This window comes from Pseudomyrmex gracilis, unplaced genomic scaffold (assembly GCF_002006095.1).
Source record: "Pseudomyrmex gracilis isolate BER0280 unplaced genomic scaffold, ASM200609v1 scaffold_84, whole genome shotgun sequence".
NCBI lineage: Eukaryota > Metazoa > Arthropoda > Insecta > Hymenoptera > Formicidae > Pseudomyrmex > Pseudomyrmex gracilis.
In genome coordinates, this window is record NW_018020668.1 from 527,414 (window position 1) to 543,252 (window position 15,839).

General features: G+C 39.6%; 1 protein-coding gene across 50 annotated transcripts in view; it reads right to left on the minus strand.

The window, feature by feature from the left end:
- LOC109855225 (Down syndrome cell adhesion molecule-like protein Dscam2) overlaps window positions 1-15,839 on the minus strand; it is a 67,355-nt gene that overhangs the window by 33,419 nt on the left and 18,097 nt on the right. For 9 of the 50 annotated variants that reach the window (XM_020429189.1, XM_020429184.1, XM_020429188.1 and 6 more), the window contains exon 6: window positions 15,268-15,417. In XM_020429189.1, the coding sequence (XP_020284778.1) occupies window positions 15,268-15,417 (150 nt within the window). Of the gene's footprint in view, window positions 1-286; window positions 411-1,643; window positions 1,721-3,564; window positions 3,686-3,746; window positions 3,871-4,117; window positions 4,242-4,323; window positions 4,448-5,527; window positions 5,652-5,983; window positions 6,108-6,382; window positions 6,507-8,827; window positions 8,952-9,782; window positions 9,907-11,075; window positions 11,200-11,572; window positions 11,697-11,797; window positions 11,922-12,576; window positions 12,701-13,380; window positions 13,505-15,267; window positions 15,418-15,839 lie in introns of those variants that run through there. The other 41 variants (XM_020429205.1, XM_020429233.1, XM_020429215.1 and 38 more) reach the window with 17 other exon arrangements.

A 15,839-nucleotide genomic window follows, 5' to 3' on the forward strand; every position in this document is an offset into this window, starting at 1 on the left:
ATTCGCTTGAGCTTGACACAACATTGTGATGGTATTTCGCGACGCGATTGAGAAGACAGTTATCTTAGCTGTTGGCGATACTTTCGGTGCCGCGCCACTAACTGGCTCTAAGTACACAAATAACAGAGCGATAAAACAAATCGATATTATCCTATTGATCGATCATCTAAAACTGTCTCTTTCCCGGATAAATGAGAGGAATGATATCGAAGGCATATCTTTACGTATAAGAATCTAATCAATTTGATGGAGAGAAAAATATTCGCAGAGTAATAATCGTAAATACCTATAAGCTGGAAGAGGGTGTCCCTGCGCAGGGCACAGCATTGTTACAGCTGCTCCAATGGTATTTGCAAGGACATCATATTTAGATGTGGAAGCGACTCTAGGCTTGGCGCCATTTATTGGTTCTACAGAACGATAATGTTACGAAACTACTTTTTTATTGATTATTTAGGAAGAAACTCTACGGAAATGCAACAAAATTTATTACTAGACTGACCTAAATGCGGGAGCAGGGAATGCCTGTGCATCGCACAATAAACTGATTTCGGCATTGTTTGCTACCTCGAAGGAATTGCTCTTTGCCATTTTTGGAAATTTCGGAGACACACGACCTGCCGGTTCTAACGCGAGAACAAAGCTTGTTATTTTTTTTTTTTTTTAATTATCATATCAGTACAGGACACGCCACCGCCAATCAAAATTTATTACGTAATTTGCAAATTATAAAAAAAGTGTAAAAAATGCAGAATATATTCGGAAGTTAATTAAACATGTTGATGAACTGACCTAAATGCGGGAGCAGGAAACGCCTGTGCATCGCACAACAAACTTATTACGGCACCAGTCGCCACTTCGAAAGAATCGGATTTTGCTGATTTCGGAAATTTTGGGGATACACGACCTGCTGGCTCTAATGTGCAAATAAAATTTATGTTGTGTGGATCGCTTAAAGTAAATCTTTAACATCTGCGTAATAAGGACAGAACGCGCCACCGCCATTTCTCTGAATTAATTTATTAAAAATCTTCGTAATCTTTTTTCTAATGAAGAAATTAAAAATGTTTTTTTAAAAAAAAAATTAATATGTTCACAATTCGTTACCTGTGAGTTGGAGGTGGCGATGCTTGAGCGGCACAAATTAGCGCGAGTGATGATTTTGCATTTCTTACATAAGTACTACTTTTCGCGTCACTTTGAAAAGCGGGCGCCTTTGATCCCACGGGCTCTGCAGCGGAACGAAAGAAAATACGCATTTTACAGCAAATATGCGTGTCGAGATTTCTCAAGTACACACCTGAACGATGGAACAGGGAACCCCTGTGCGGGACATTGTAAACTCAATGCGCTTCCTGTGGCGCGTATAAATGAATGACTGCGATCGTCACTCGAGAATTTTGGTCCCTTTGCTCCCATTGGTTCTGACAATACAAGGATTGTGCAAAATCATAAACTGTTCTTTAACGTAAAGAACAAATTTCGCGGAAAGATGATTTATATGAAAAGAAAACTCTTGATGCGCGCATAGAATGAGCCTTTTAAATAGTCTTTTCATAACATTCTGTTGGCATAAATTCTGAATGAAATAACGATCACAAATTGACGATCAATAAAAAAAGGCGTAATTACGCTCTAACTACCTGAAAGCTGGTACCGGGTGACCCTGCGCTTGGCACTGCATCGCGAATCCGCTCGCCGATTTAGTTTGCAGCCATCGTTTTGCGTCACCCGTGACGGAGGGCGCCTTACTGCCTATTGGCACTTTACGCGCAATAAAACATTACAACCTCTTATTACGCAACAGAACTACCGAAGAAACTATCGTAAGGCGTCAACTGTTTCTCGTTAATTATATGAGAAAAACCGTGTCAGTCAATTGTTACCTGAATGTTGGCACAGGGTAAGCTTGCCCTTGGCAAAGAATTACGATGTGTGTGTCGGTGCGTCTTTCCATCAGACTGCCCTTCTCCCCCAAAATCGAGGGCGCTTTAGTACCGACAGGCTCTGTACAATATGTTTTGATTTGAGAGAGAACGGCGCAAAAATAAAACGCGCGAAGTTACCTAAAACTGGGCACAGGGTGGCCCTGAACAGGGCAAGTGGCAACACCACACTGGGTTTCGTAATGCGATGGTTTTTTTTTTTTTTTTTTTTTTAATAAACAAAGACGTACCTCACACGTGTCGTTGCAATAATGATTTTAAATAAGTTTACCTAAAACTGGACACGAGATTTTAAGTCTGACAGAATAATAAAGCACTTTCTTTTTTTGCTCTTTTCCTTTTCTTATCTACTTTTCAAGACGTCTTTCATTATCGACATTTAGCTGCCTACCGGTTCTAACGGGACAAAAGTCACCGCGAGATAAAAGAAAAAGTGATACACACGCAACACGTGTTCGTTAAATGCGATAACTTTACCTAAAAGAGGGTACAGGATATCCCTGCGCTGGGCACGACAATACGGCGCTGGAGTTCGCTTTCTTCTTCAGCCACCCCCCTCTTAATTCGCTTGTGAGAGCTGGAGCTTTAGTTCCGATCGGCTCTGACGATTACATATGTGTGTGCCAACTCAGATTTCGTAAGATTACGATTGTGCGCACATTTTTGCAAACGAAGATTAAAATAAACAGATCCAATTACGTGCTTTGCGACATTACCTAAAAGAGGGTACAGGATAGCCTTGCGCCGGGCACGACAACACAGCATCGGAGCTCGATCTTTTCTTCAACCATCCCGCTCTTAACTCGTTGAGAGCCGGAGCTTTAGTTCCAATTGGCTCTAACGATTACAAACGTGCAAACAATAAGCCAACTCGAACTTCGTAAAAAATCAATTATACGAATCATTTGGGCAAATAATCTGCATAACGAAGCTGTTATTTGATTTTAATTAAAAAATTAATGCTCGTTTTTATTATACGAATAATGAATCGAAAATTTCTGATCTCTGATAATTATAATCAAATAAACGTTTTCCTTTAAATCAATACATAAACGTAGAATATAGATAATCGCGAAGTCTAAAGGTTCGGTTAATTTGTTGAAAGTGGAAATAAGAAAATTCTAAAGAAAATCTAGTTATGTTTTTTTTTTTTTTTTTTAGTGCTGTGCTATTACCTAAATGAGGGTACAGGATAGCCTTGCGCTGGGCAAAACAATACGACAGCGGTTCCCGCTCCGGTCTCCATCAATACGCCCTTCACAGTGCCGGTTATCGCTGGAGCTTTACTTCCGACTGGTTCTAATTATTTATGCAACGACAGTTTAGCAAGATATTTTTACTCGACACGAATGCGCTTGTTTTTTTATAACCTTTTTGATGGAACAGGAGACCCCTTCGGTGGCAAGAAACGGAGCGGAAAATCAGCGCGGAAAACAACGCATAGAGAAATAAAATGAGAAAAACAAAAAAGTAACAAAGTGCTTCATTCGCGCAATCGTTCAGTTTTAATTTGACTCAAACTCTTTACTACTTTTTTTTGTAAGTAAAGAAATTGATCAGAAAATTAGTTTAAAAATATCAGTCTGTTTCTAGTGAAATTGACTCGTGTTTGATTTACCTGAATGAGGGCACAGGATAAGCTTGCCCTTGGCAAAGAATTACGATGTGTGTGCCGGTACGTCTTTTCATCATGTTGCCCTGCTCCCCCAAAATCGACGGTGCTTTAGTACCAACAGGTTCTATCGACGTACAACACGTTTTAAGTTAAGAGAGATTCGCGTAAAAACAACAATGTGTTACCTAAAAGAGGGCACAGGGTATCCCTGAGCAGGGCACGGTAATACGATACTAGATGCTCTCGTCTTTTCCATCCACACACCCTTTACATCGCCCGTAAATGCTGGCGCCTTGCTGCCCACGGGCTCTAATGTAGAAGAAAACATGCGATACACAATAACAAAAATTTGCTTATTTGTCAACTTATACCGGAACAGGGGACCCTTCTTTTGATTGAAGAACAATAAAACTTAACAAAATTAATTTAACTAATTCAATTTATAAAATATCTTAGAAAAAAGAAATAGAAAATATATATAAAATATGAATATATTAAAATAACAATTAATAAAATAAATTGCAAGAGAGATAAATATGGAACTGAACGAATTTACCTAAACGAAGGTACCGGATAGCCCTGTGCAGGGCAAAATTGTACAACAACGGAGGCAGCTTTGCTTTCCATGAAGCCTCCTTTTAAAACGCCCGTCACCGCCGGCGCTTTGCTCCCGACTGGCTCTAATAATTTATAAAACATGCTGTATGTATGAGAGAATCACCTATTCCTTTGTGTCTACAGCTTTAATATTTGTGCAAGTACCTATACGTTGGAACTGGGAACCCCTGCGCCGGACAAAACAGGGTCAAATCATCTCCTCGACCGCGATGATACCAAGCCAGCTTCGCATCGTTCGAAAACTTCGGCTTCTTTGTGGCAACCGGTTCTAACATTACACGGTGAAGAACAAAATAAGATTTTTCTTGCATGCGCTCCAAGAATTATTATTACTCTTTGTCTGTGGCATTAATACTTGCGCATGTACCTATATGTAGGAACTGGGAACCCCTGAGCGGGACAGAATAGAGTAAGATCGTCTCCGCGAACGCGATCGTACCAAGCCTTTTTCGCGTCGCTCGAAAACTTTGGCTTCTTCGTAGCGACTGGTTCTGATTGCAACGTAATATAAAATAAATTTTTTTTTTTATCATGCTACGAAAAAAAATACATATATATATATAAAGCTCTATCTACGATCTTTACTCTAGAAAGAGTATACCTATATGTTGGAACTGGGAACCCCTGCGCAGGACACAACAGGGTCAAATCCTCTCCTTGAACGCGATCGTATCCGGCAAATTTCAAATCGCTCGAGAACTTCGGTTTCTTTGTAGCGACTGGCTCTAATTATACACATATATGACAGGGAATAAAAATAAACGTCTCCTCACATGCTGGGATTAATTACTCTAAGATGTGTAGAGTATTTTTACATGTACCTATACGTAGGAACTGGGAACCCCTGCGCAGGACACAACAGGGTCAGATCGCTACCTTGAACGCGATCGTACCCAGCGAACTTTGAATCGCTCGAGAACTTCGGTTTCTTCGTGGCAACTGGCTCTAATTATACACGATAGAAAATAAAATAAACGCATGCTGTGTCGCAATTGCTCTATCTTAAAGCTTTAGAGAGAGAGTACTTGTAGATGTACCTATGCGTAGGAACTGGGAACCCCTGCGCGGGACACAAGAGTGTCAGATCGTCGCCTTGGACACGATCGTATGAAGCCAGCTTTGATTCACTCGAGAACTTCGGTTTTTTTGTGGTGACCGGTTCTAATTACACAGGAAAATGAAATAATCGTCGAATGATAGACCACGTATCGAATTCGCATTTCAAAAAGCGTGGTAACTCGAGTAACCACAAAAAAAAAATGGAAATCGTTACAAAAAATATTGAACTCGAATTCAGAAGATATCATATGAAAAATTGTGGATGATAATTGCAATTATTTGATTATACCTGGTTACGGGAACGGGATGCCCCTGCGCATTGCATAGCAAACTCGCTTCGGATCCGCGTTTACGAACGAAAGAGAACGTTTTAACGTCTCCGATAAATGCGGGCGCTTTACTTCCCATTGGTTCTAAATAGGAGAATAAAAGAGAATCTCGTCACGTAAGAATGTGAGCTTTATGTTTCGATTGAACACCCTTGGACAGAGTTCCCCTTATCGACTTTCTCACGTGTGATTATTTCGCCGAAGATACATCGAATCAACCGAGTTCCGCGCTGTGAGACTAATCAACAAAAATTTCCAAAAAATGATGAAAATTCATTTGAAAGAAATTTTAATTCGTAAAATGCATTTGAATTTGTTATTCCAATAACTTTCAAATGTTTGTTCTCCGTTGGAATAAATTTCGCGAAATTTCACTTTGAGCTCGATGTTATTTGAATCCTTATTAGATATCGTACCTAGTCACGGGAGGAGGGTGGCCTTGAGCATTGCACGGAAGACTGATTTCTGCGTTCGCTTTCCGTGCCAATAGTGATATCTTTGCTTCACCGGCAAAGGCGGGCGCCTTGCTTCCGACAGGCTCTAAGGAATATCGACTTGCCATTACTTCGAACCTAATTTTCTTGCACTTGAAGCGGGGACAGGGCTTCCTCTTGCCAATAACGAATTACTCCACATAATACGTTATTACAAATTTGATTTTAATAAATTATTTTGTTACACATCTTTTTTCTTTTTTTATAAAACACGACACATGCGGTTTCTTTTGTTAAAAATAAAAATACTGTGTATTATTTCGTCTTGTTTCATAATTCATTCCTTACGCCTTTATTAATAAACAATACGAGATTTCGTACCTAGATATTGGAGGAGGATGACCCTGAGCATTACAAGGCAGGCTAATGTCCATGTTCGCCTTTCGCACCAAGAGCGACAACTTTGCGTCGCCCGCAAAGGCGGGTGCTTTGCTTCCAACGGGTTCTAAAGAATGTTTTAATTTGTTTGAAAACACTACTCGTTCTTACGTGCACATAGCGGGAACAGGGTTTCCCCTTTGAAAATGAAGCTCGATCTCAGTGAACAAAAATAATTTCTTCCGAAGTGTCCAGACGCATCAACGTGATCGTGATTTGATTTTTACGCGAAATTAGTTTTTTTTTGTCAATCGCGAAACTAAACGCCGTTTACCTAGTAGTAGGCGCAGGACTTCCCTGGGCAGCACAAAAAAGAATAATGGGTTGCCCTTCGTGTCTTCCGATTGTACGACTCAAATCGTCTGACGTTAATCTAGGCGCCTTGGCGCCCATTGGCTCTGAAAATTGGATCCGCGCGTAAGAATCTCTTACGAGAGATTACCTGGCAGTTGGAACGGGAAATCCCTGAGCGTTGCAGGCAAGCACCACGTCCGTACCCATACGTCTAGGATATGCTCTAGAGGTATCATCGCTCGAGAAGATTGGCGATTTAAATCCGACCGGTTCTATATAAGAAAAATAACGTGACCGAAATGACGTGACCGAAATGACGTGACCGAAATGATAATTTTGTGTGACAACTTAACATTATCATGAGAATCAAGTAATTAAATCAGAAGAGAGAGAGTTGGAAACTAGAAATTCAAAGAAAGTCAATGAACGCGCACATGAAAATATATCTCGTCTAAGTCTCACCTCGAGATTGGAACAGGGTAACCTTGCACCGGGCACATCAGATTTACTCCATCATGCGACTTAGCCTCCATGAATTCAACTTTACGTACACTCGGCAATTTAGGTTTCGCACTTGATGTAGGTTCTAAGAGGCGTACGAAGACGAGAGAATAAGCACGTTGTTAAGCACGAAAACAGGTACTGACCGTGTAATGGGGACAGGGAACCCTTGAGCGGGACAAGTCATCGACACCGCGGTAGAAGTTGGTGTCGGCTTCACTACTTTTATATCAGCATTCGTGAACTTCGGTTTCGCGCTGGATACCGGCTCTATATTCAGGAAACGTTAGAATATCATACGTGCCGATATCAAATAACACGTTTCGAACGCTGAGACTGGGTATCCCGAGAGAAAATCAGAGATAAAGTTGACCAAGAAATAAAGCTTTCCACAACGCAAAAAAAATGTACATGTATTAAAAATTATTTGAATTTTTACTATATTTGTGTATCAATTGTTTTCTGAGTAAAAATGTGAAAATTGTAGCTGTCGGAAGAAAAAACTATAGGTATTAAAAAAATAAAGTAAGTAAAATATGTGAACTATGCGTGTTTGAATTACTCCCTTCTCAGCTCTGAATAAAAGTAAAACCCGACAGTTATTAAATTTCCGTGTCGAACGAAACCCGAGAACAGCTCGCACATAGGACACGCTGGACTTGAATGTAATTTGAATAACAAGGACGCGATTAAGCCGGAAAGAAAAATCGATAGTTGTCCTTTAATGTACACTTTCTCTTGTGTTTACTTGGTCACTCTCTGATCGTAGCCCGCGCATCAATTAATATACATGCTCAGATACTTTTAATATACCTGTAGTTCGGTACGGGGAATGCTTGAGCCGGACATGGCAACGTCAAAGAATGTTCACGTTGCACCGTATACGTTGTATATGTACGAGAGTTTTCTGTCATTGGAAATTTCGGTTTCGTACTGGCAACCGGTTCTACAAAAAAGAACCAGATTCATGAAAATTCTAACATTAATCATTAGATATGACCACGAAGTTACAATAAATATTCAAAATTTCTATTTATTTACAAATACAGATGTAATTACATCTAACAATAACTTAAAACAAAAATTACAGATTCATAAAAATTGAGTTCTAAATAAAGTTCATCTTCTTACAACGACAATCTCATTTTTTTCTTTTCAATAAGTAAAAACCGCTATACCGAGACAAGGTAATTTCTGTAGCAATCAGACGCGCAATATTGACTATCCAGCGCTCGGCAACCGTCGTGAAACACTGGGGAGGATAATCACCTGCTATGACGTGTCCACGATGACTTCACCCAACGGCATGATCAAAGACCACCCCAAAATAGATGCTCGAGAATGGCCCCGACAAGTACGAAGTTAAGAAGCAATTTACCTGAATGCTGGCACAGGAAACCCTTGAACGGGACACAATAGAGTCGCGATGGAACCCAATATCGTGTTCGGATTCGTCGATTTCACGTCCAGTGCCGTTAATTTTGGCTTCGAGCTCGACAACGGTTCTACGTCACACCAGAAATACACAAATACTCCCGTCGTTCCCGTAGAAAATCGATATAATCTCCGCGCGCTTTCTCTCCGCGAACTTACTTGAAAACAGGGACGGGATACGCCTGGGCGGGACATTGCAGTGTCAGACCCCGGTCTTCCGCGATCTCGAACGTACGGCTTTTATCGATAGTTGAGAACTTGGGCTTTGCGAAGCCAACCGGTTCTACAAATCAAACTTGTTGTCAAGACCAAAGTCGATTGACTTTGTTAATTAAAGCAATTGCTCTATCACGTATTAAACTTACTTATTGTCAAAACTAAGTTTAAGATTTGTTAATGACTTATTTTGCGAGACAAAAAAAATAGAAAAATTAATTAAAAATAAATAAAGTACAACTCAAAATATAAGAAACAAAAAATACAAACGTGTAAAAAAATTTTTCTGTTTTTCGACGAGTGAAAAATCGAGATCATTAATCGCAAATTTTGTTTTCTGCGCAAGAAATCGATACTGGGACAGGGTAGCATCCTGGGGGAGAAGAAACCCTCGGATGTTCTCTCTTTTTCTTTCCTCTACACTAAGAGATCGACCAACCTATACATCGACCTACCTATACGTGGCAAGCGGGAACGCCTGAGCCGGACATAGCAACGTAAAACCCGCGCCTTTTGTAACGCGCAAGCCAACGTCGTTTACAGATGGAAACCGAGGCTTGGTGCTCGACGCAGGTTCTAAAAACAGAACGCTAGACAGTCCGATATGCACAAAGCCAGCAGCGCTGGGTTATTCTAAATATGCTGGAATAGGGTTTGCCCTCTTCGCCAACATCGATGAACGTTCCACGTTGATAGCCAAAAATATCTTTGAATTATAATCTACTCAAAGAGTAACGTCGCAAAAATTTTATAGTGCATTAAAATGAAGAATAATACTAACTTTTCTTATGTAATACGTAGAAAAATTACATCACGAAATATTACCTAAAATAATTAAAAATTTTTTTCTAAAAATGATTAATAATCTACGAGCGAAATGGTCAAATGATAATCCTACCTATAAAGCGGTACTGGAAATCCTTGAGCGGGACAAAGGAGCGTAACGCTTTTTTGCGAAGAAGCACTAAATCGCTGAAGATCGCTTGAACCGGACAATTGCGGACGCGTACTGGACGCTGGTTCTGATGGAACAGATTGTCTTTTGTAGAAGAAGAAAACGAAGACACTTTGTTTACCTGTATGATGGGACGGGAAACCCTTGGGCAGGACACAGCAACGTCATTGCACCCCCGAGATATACTTTGAATCCTTGCAAATCCGCCAGCGACGAAAATTTCGGACGAGTGTTGGTAATTGGTTCTACGAAAGTTCGAAGATACCAAGAAAACATCGATGAAAGCGACATTTATTTTTTTATTTATAAAGTCAAACATACTAATATTTAATAAATAATAGTTATAATAATTTAAAAATTTTATGCACGTGGGAAAAATTTAATATCAGAAAGTAGAACAACTATTAATGCAGTCGCGTTATTCATACACTGCATTGTCAAGATGCATTGATTGTCTCGTGCGACAATCAATAAACCGGAAATTGATATGTATACATCGATTCTTATAGAAATCGAATAAATAAAAGAAGAAAAACATGAACGCGTGCGTGTAAGCGTCGTCCACAATTTCCTTCCTCGTCTTTTCTCTATTATTCCGCATTGCGGTCGTGCGCCAACCGGAACGTCGGTCTGCAGTCTACTCATTCACTTTCTTATGATATGGGCTTTGTATATACCTGAAAGCTGGAACGGGGAAGGCCTGTGCCGGACACATGAGAGTCAGTGGTTGATCGCAATGAACAGTGTACGTACGCGAGTTCTCTGTCATCGGAAATTTCGGTTTTGTGCTGGCGACTGGTTCTACAAGAAAGCGAAAGAAAAAGCACGAGCGTACAATGCGAATCTATAATTGCATAGTTCCAACTACGAAGTATATCAACTTTAACTGATAAAATGTTCAAGACTTTCTTTTTGTTTTTGAAGACTTGTCACACAAAACTGACTGCTGAGACAGGACATTATTACATTAATATTATTAATTAAGAAAAAATATATTATCAAAATAATTGAAAAGATACTTGATGATAAAAGAAAGAGAAAAGAGAGACATACGAACTTTTTCTGATATAAAATTTTCATAATTTATTAAAAGAAAATGATGATGTGAAAAAAATTAAAAATATTAAAATTGAGTTGCATTGACGTTCGTGTTTTCCTCTCGTGTTTGTGTGTGTCACAGATCTCGTCTTTTTATATTTTGAAATTCTAAAATACTGCGATATAACCTTGTCCCACCTATGCGAGGGTACGGGAAACCCTTGAGCAGGGCAAAGTAATGTCAAAGCATCTTCCTGCTTGGAGATAAATCCGCGCGAATTATCCATTGTCGGAAACTTTGGACGTACGCTCCCCACGGGTTCTACAAAAAGACCGAGAGCGTGAGGGAAACGTGTCAAAAACGCTGACAATCCACTGATCCACTTATGTATATCAGGGGACAGGGGACCCTTTTTTTTTGAGCGGAATAAAGTACTTTAAAAAGAGAGGTAACCCACTCGAAAGTTATTATTTATCCGGGCCTTGACGTGCTCTTCCGTGTTACAATTCCAACATTTTAGACTAAAAATTATCTTTTAAAATATCTAGTTTTTTAAAACCTTAATAATATTTTTCGATGTACATCAATATTATTCTAAAACTTTAAAAAAAAAACTTTTTAAAAAAATTAAGAATTTTTTAATTTTGTGTAATTGTATTAAAACCAGTGTGTGATGTTTTATTATTTACTCTACCTATAAGACGGAAGAGGAAATCCTTGTGCCGGACAGAAAAGCGGCAAACTCTTGTTACTCTTTGTCACGAGTCCAATCAAGTTGACAACGCTCGAAAGTTTCGGACGTGCGCTTGCTACAGGCTCTGCCAATTGCGGCCCGGGGAAGAAGATAATAATTATAAGAGAAACCGACGAGGTGAAACCCCGAAAAGCGCAAAGACAAGTGTCGCGAGTTTCGACTTACTTCTGAAACGGGACAGGGAACCCTTGAGCGGGACATAACAAAGTCACGGATCCACCTTTGATCATACGGAATCCTCTGATGTCGTCTATCGTCGGGAATTTTGGTTTCACGCTGCCGACCGGCTCTAAACATTATCGAACAACATATACGCTACTCAACTCCATCGTCTAAGACGGGGAACCCCTGAAGCTCGTACTAAATTTCGAAATATTCTAACACAAGCGATTATAAAAAAGTGTAATGTAATACAATTTTCTTTCGGCGCTGCACGATTTAATCTGAAGAAATGAGTAATTATACTATAATTTAAAAAATATAAAATTTTGTAATAAAATGTATTACAAGAAAAATATAAGAATACGAAAAAATTAATATAATAAAAAATACGATTTAATTCTGCTCTTTATAAAAATTTATTAGTATCAAATTAAGACCGTTGTTAAGTAAAGAGCGGTATGACGTAAAAAGTAAAGACGTCACGAAGTTGGATGTGCCGTCACCGCTAATTGCCAAGAACGGAATGTTTAATCGCAATTTCGTAATGGAGAGTCGCTTTGACATTAAATAGGTTCTCTGCGATACCTATATGATGGGACTGGAAAGCCTTGTGCAGGGCACAGAAGCGGCAAAGTTCCGTTCGTTGGCGTAATGAGGCCGTTTGTGATACTGACGCTCGGAAATTTTGGACGTACACTTCCCACAGGTTCTGCGACGAGTTGTGCAACCCAGAAAGAAGACCGAAAGAGAAAAAAAAATATATAGCGACTTCCGCGACTTACTTGTACAGAGGGACAGGGAACCCCTGAGCGGGGCACTGCAACGTGACCGAGCCGTCTTTTGTCGTGCGAAAGCTCCTGGAGTCGTCGATCGTCGGAAACTTGGGTCTCACGCTGCCCACCGGCTCTGATCATATCGTTTATAATTTGTGATTTGCGCGTTTAACGTTTATCCCAAAGGATTCGCGTTTGCTCACGCTGGTGATAATTTCTAATCTCTACCTGTACAGAGGAACGGGGAACCCCTGTGCCGGGCACATCAGGGCCGGGGAGCCTCCGACGATCGTCCGGAAACCGCGTACATCGTCCGTCGACGGAATCTTTGGGCGCACACTGCCCACCGGCTCTAAAAATTCACGCCGTTTCTGTGTTTGTGTCTCTCGAATTCGTTTACTGTTTTAATACAAATTTAGTTTGTCGAAAATATTTGATGTAAAATATTTATAAATTTCACAGCGTCTTCGAGAAAAATTATCATCTCAAGAAGAGCAATGAAAGGGGACAGAGAACCCCTGTGCTACACACATGATGCCTCGAAACATAATTTGCAGAAATATCAATTGTAAACAAGAGAAGCTGAAAACTCTATGTTTGATTACAGAAAGTTCAATCTTGAATCGTACATTCGATATTTAAAATATTATCAATAGATAATAATTTTTTGTCCACTAGAAATAAGACTTTTTTTTATAATTTAACTGCTTTCGTTATTTGTAAAATTTTGTTATTTTATATATCATTATCTAATGTTTATTTCGTAGCTTTTATCACATAAGAGAGTATCTTCTCCGTGTTCTCCGATCGTACCTATGAGATGGTACCGGAAATCCTTGGGCAGGACACAGAAGCGGTATATTTCCTTCCAAGCTCACGGAAAGCCCATTTATGTTGTCCATCGAAGGAAACTTTGGTCGCGCGCTTCCAACGGGTTCTGCATAACGAAAAGCCATGTAGAGCCGTTTATACTTGCCGGGTCCCCTGTTCGTGCCGCCAATCATCTTTATTACAGCTACATTGTATCTTTGCTCTAGTTTAGACTCCTAGATTGTTGCAGCGCGTGACTCGACAACTTCGCTTTTATGCTATCGCGCGCCGTTGGTCGTGTACGAACAAAGCGATTTGCTTATCGGTGTCATCCTGCCGATCAGTATAGCACTCGAGAAACTTGAGATCATCAGTTGTAAAGCGCGAAAGTGGTTTTGCACTCAACGTCTCTTTGTTACGCGCTGAATCCGCTGATGTATATCAAAGAGAATCTCTTGCTTTGAGTTATGCGAATTCCGCGACAAGTTAAGTCGTCGAGAGAAATAGTAAGTGATGTAGTTATCAATAAAAATTGATTAAAAGTAAAAGTTTTTACGTACATTATTTTGGAGATAATAATTATTTTTAATAAAATACATGCTCAGAAACCTGTGGCTTTTCAAAGTGGGAAGTGTGACCACTGCATCATTCAACTGCACGGTTTATACGCAGAGACAAACAAAAATTTGCAACCTCGATTCGCATATTTAATTCACAGCACGGAACGGAGCTCAGCTGCGTTCGGTGCCACGTTTATTGAAAACGTGCGTGTTAATTGAAATTGAACGCTGAAATTCTCGGCTGAAAGAACATGTAACCATAAACTTACCACGCGAGAGCGAAGGACAGAGCCCGGAGATCGCGGAAGGCGCCGCGAAGCGTCGAAAGAATTTCGCACAAATTATTATGTTTTTTTTTTTTTTTTTATTCTCTTTCTTTTCATTTATTATTAACTTTAGATAATTATTCTCGAATCCGATCATGCCAAGAGTCGAGTTTTTGGGCGGGCGGTGGCGCGTGCCCGCAGGGGTACCCTGTCCCAGCATTCAGGTTTACCCGCGAGCTTGATCGCGATTTAACGTTCGGGCATAAGTTTCGCACAAAATAAAAAGCATCAAGAGACAATGTAAAAATACAGAGTAAAATTATTCTTTAAGAATCGACCTTTTTACGAATGAGTCGATCAAGCTCGTTGGCACAAACAATTGCACGTTTGTCGAACGTGATTACAAGCCCGAAGAGACAATTGATTTTCTAGCACAGTGCACAACAATAAAAATAGCGAATATTAAATACCGATACAATACCCGATTGAAACGTCAGAAACAACGAGATTTGTTTTACGAGAAATCAATTATCTCTTGGGTTATAGTTTCGAACCCAGACACGTGGCAACATGTGATGGATACTTGATCGTAAAAGCAGTTAAAAAAAACTTTAAATAAATTTGTTAACATGTAAGTAATGTAAAACACCAATATACTGTATTGAATTTATTTTGATCTTATATTTTTACGTTAAATTTCTGACTGATAAGCAAACTATTGTATAATAACGATTTTACAATTAATTATCTTGCATAATTAACTAACTGTGAAAAGTAAAAAAAAAAACTGCAATTAATAATATCAACTTTATTATCGATCCGCGAATATTGGAAAATATGATTTATGATATCCGGGTCTGAAACCAGAAACACGATTCTGATTTTGTTTGAAAAACACACAGACGCTGATTAATGAAGCTATTAATTTCAGCTCACATTGAAGAATGATCAAAACATTGTTTTTTATTTTTTTTTTTTTTTTTGTAAAGAGAGCGGTGCTGAATCAGAATCGTGATTTCTATATGAGAAAGAGAGGATTGAAACACTTTTGCGTTTTGACTCACCGGTAATGACCAGACGTCCTTTTGTGGCGGATAACCTAGTTTCACCTGTGAGACGGTGCTTGGTGCGACATTGGTAAGTCTTGTATCCATCTTCGGGGCCGACGTCTCTGATGTGCAATTCTCCGGATGGCAGTACCAAGTATTTTCCGTCTAAATCCGCCCAAACAATTAGCGTACGTTAGCAAATGTATACATAGGTCTCATTTGCGTGTCACGTCAGGACAATCGACCAACAACTGATTATCGCACTTGACATTGCGTGACATCATTAAGTTACTTAAGTGATTATTTGATTAATTACTGGCATACATATATATACATATATGTTGTTAGCGCCAAGGAGAAGTCGATTATCACGACGCAATAGCACGGTGCTCGAATGCGTGCGTATGTAAAGTCACGAGACTTCGAGCACAATGCCGTCTTGATTTATATGCATGCATCCTTCGTACATAAATTCGTCGAACGTTGAATGGCCGCGGACCCTTTGGCTATATTCCGCGTCAATGTTCGACGGAATTTCCTTACGGAATCAAAGCACGTTCGCCAAACAACGACATGGGAAATCTTGC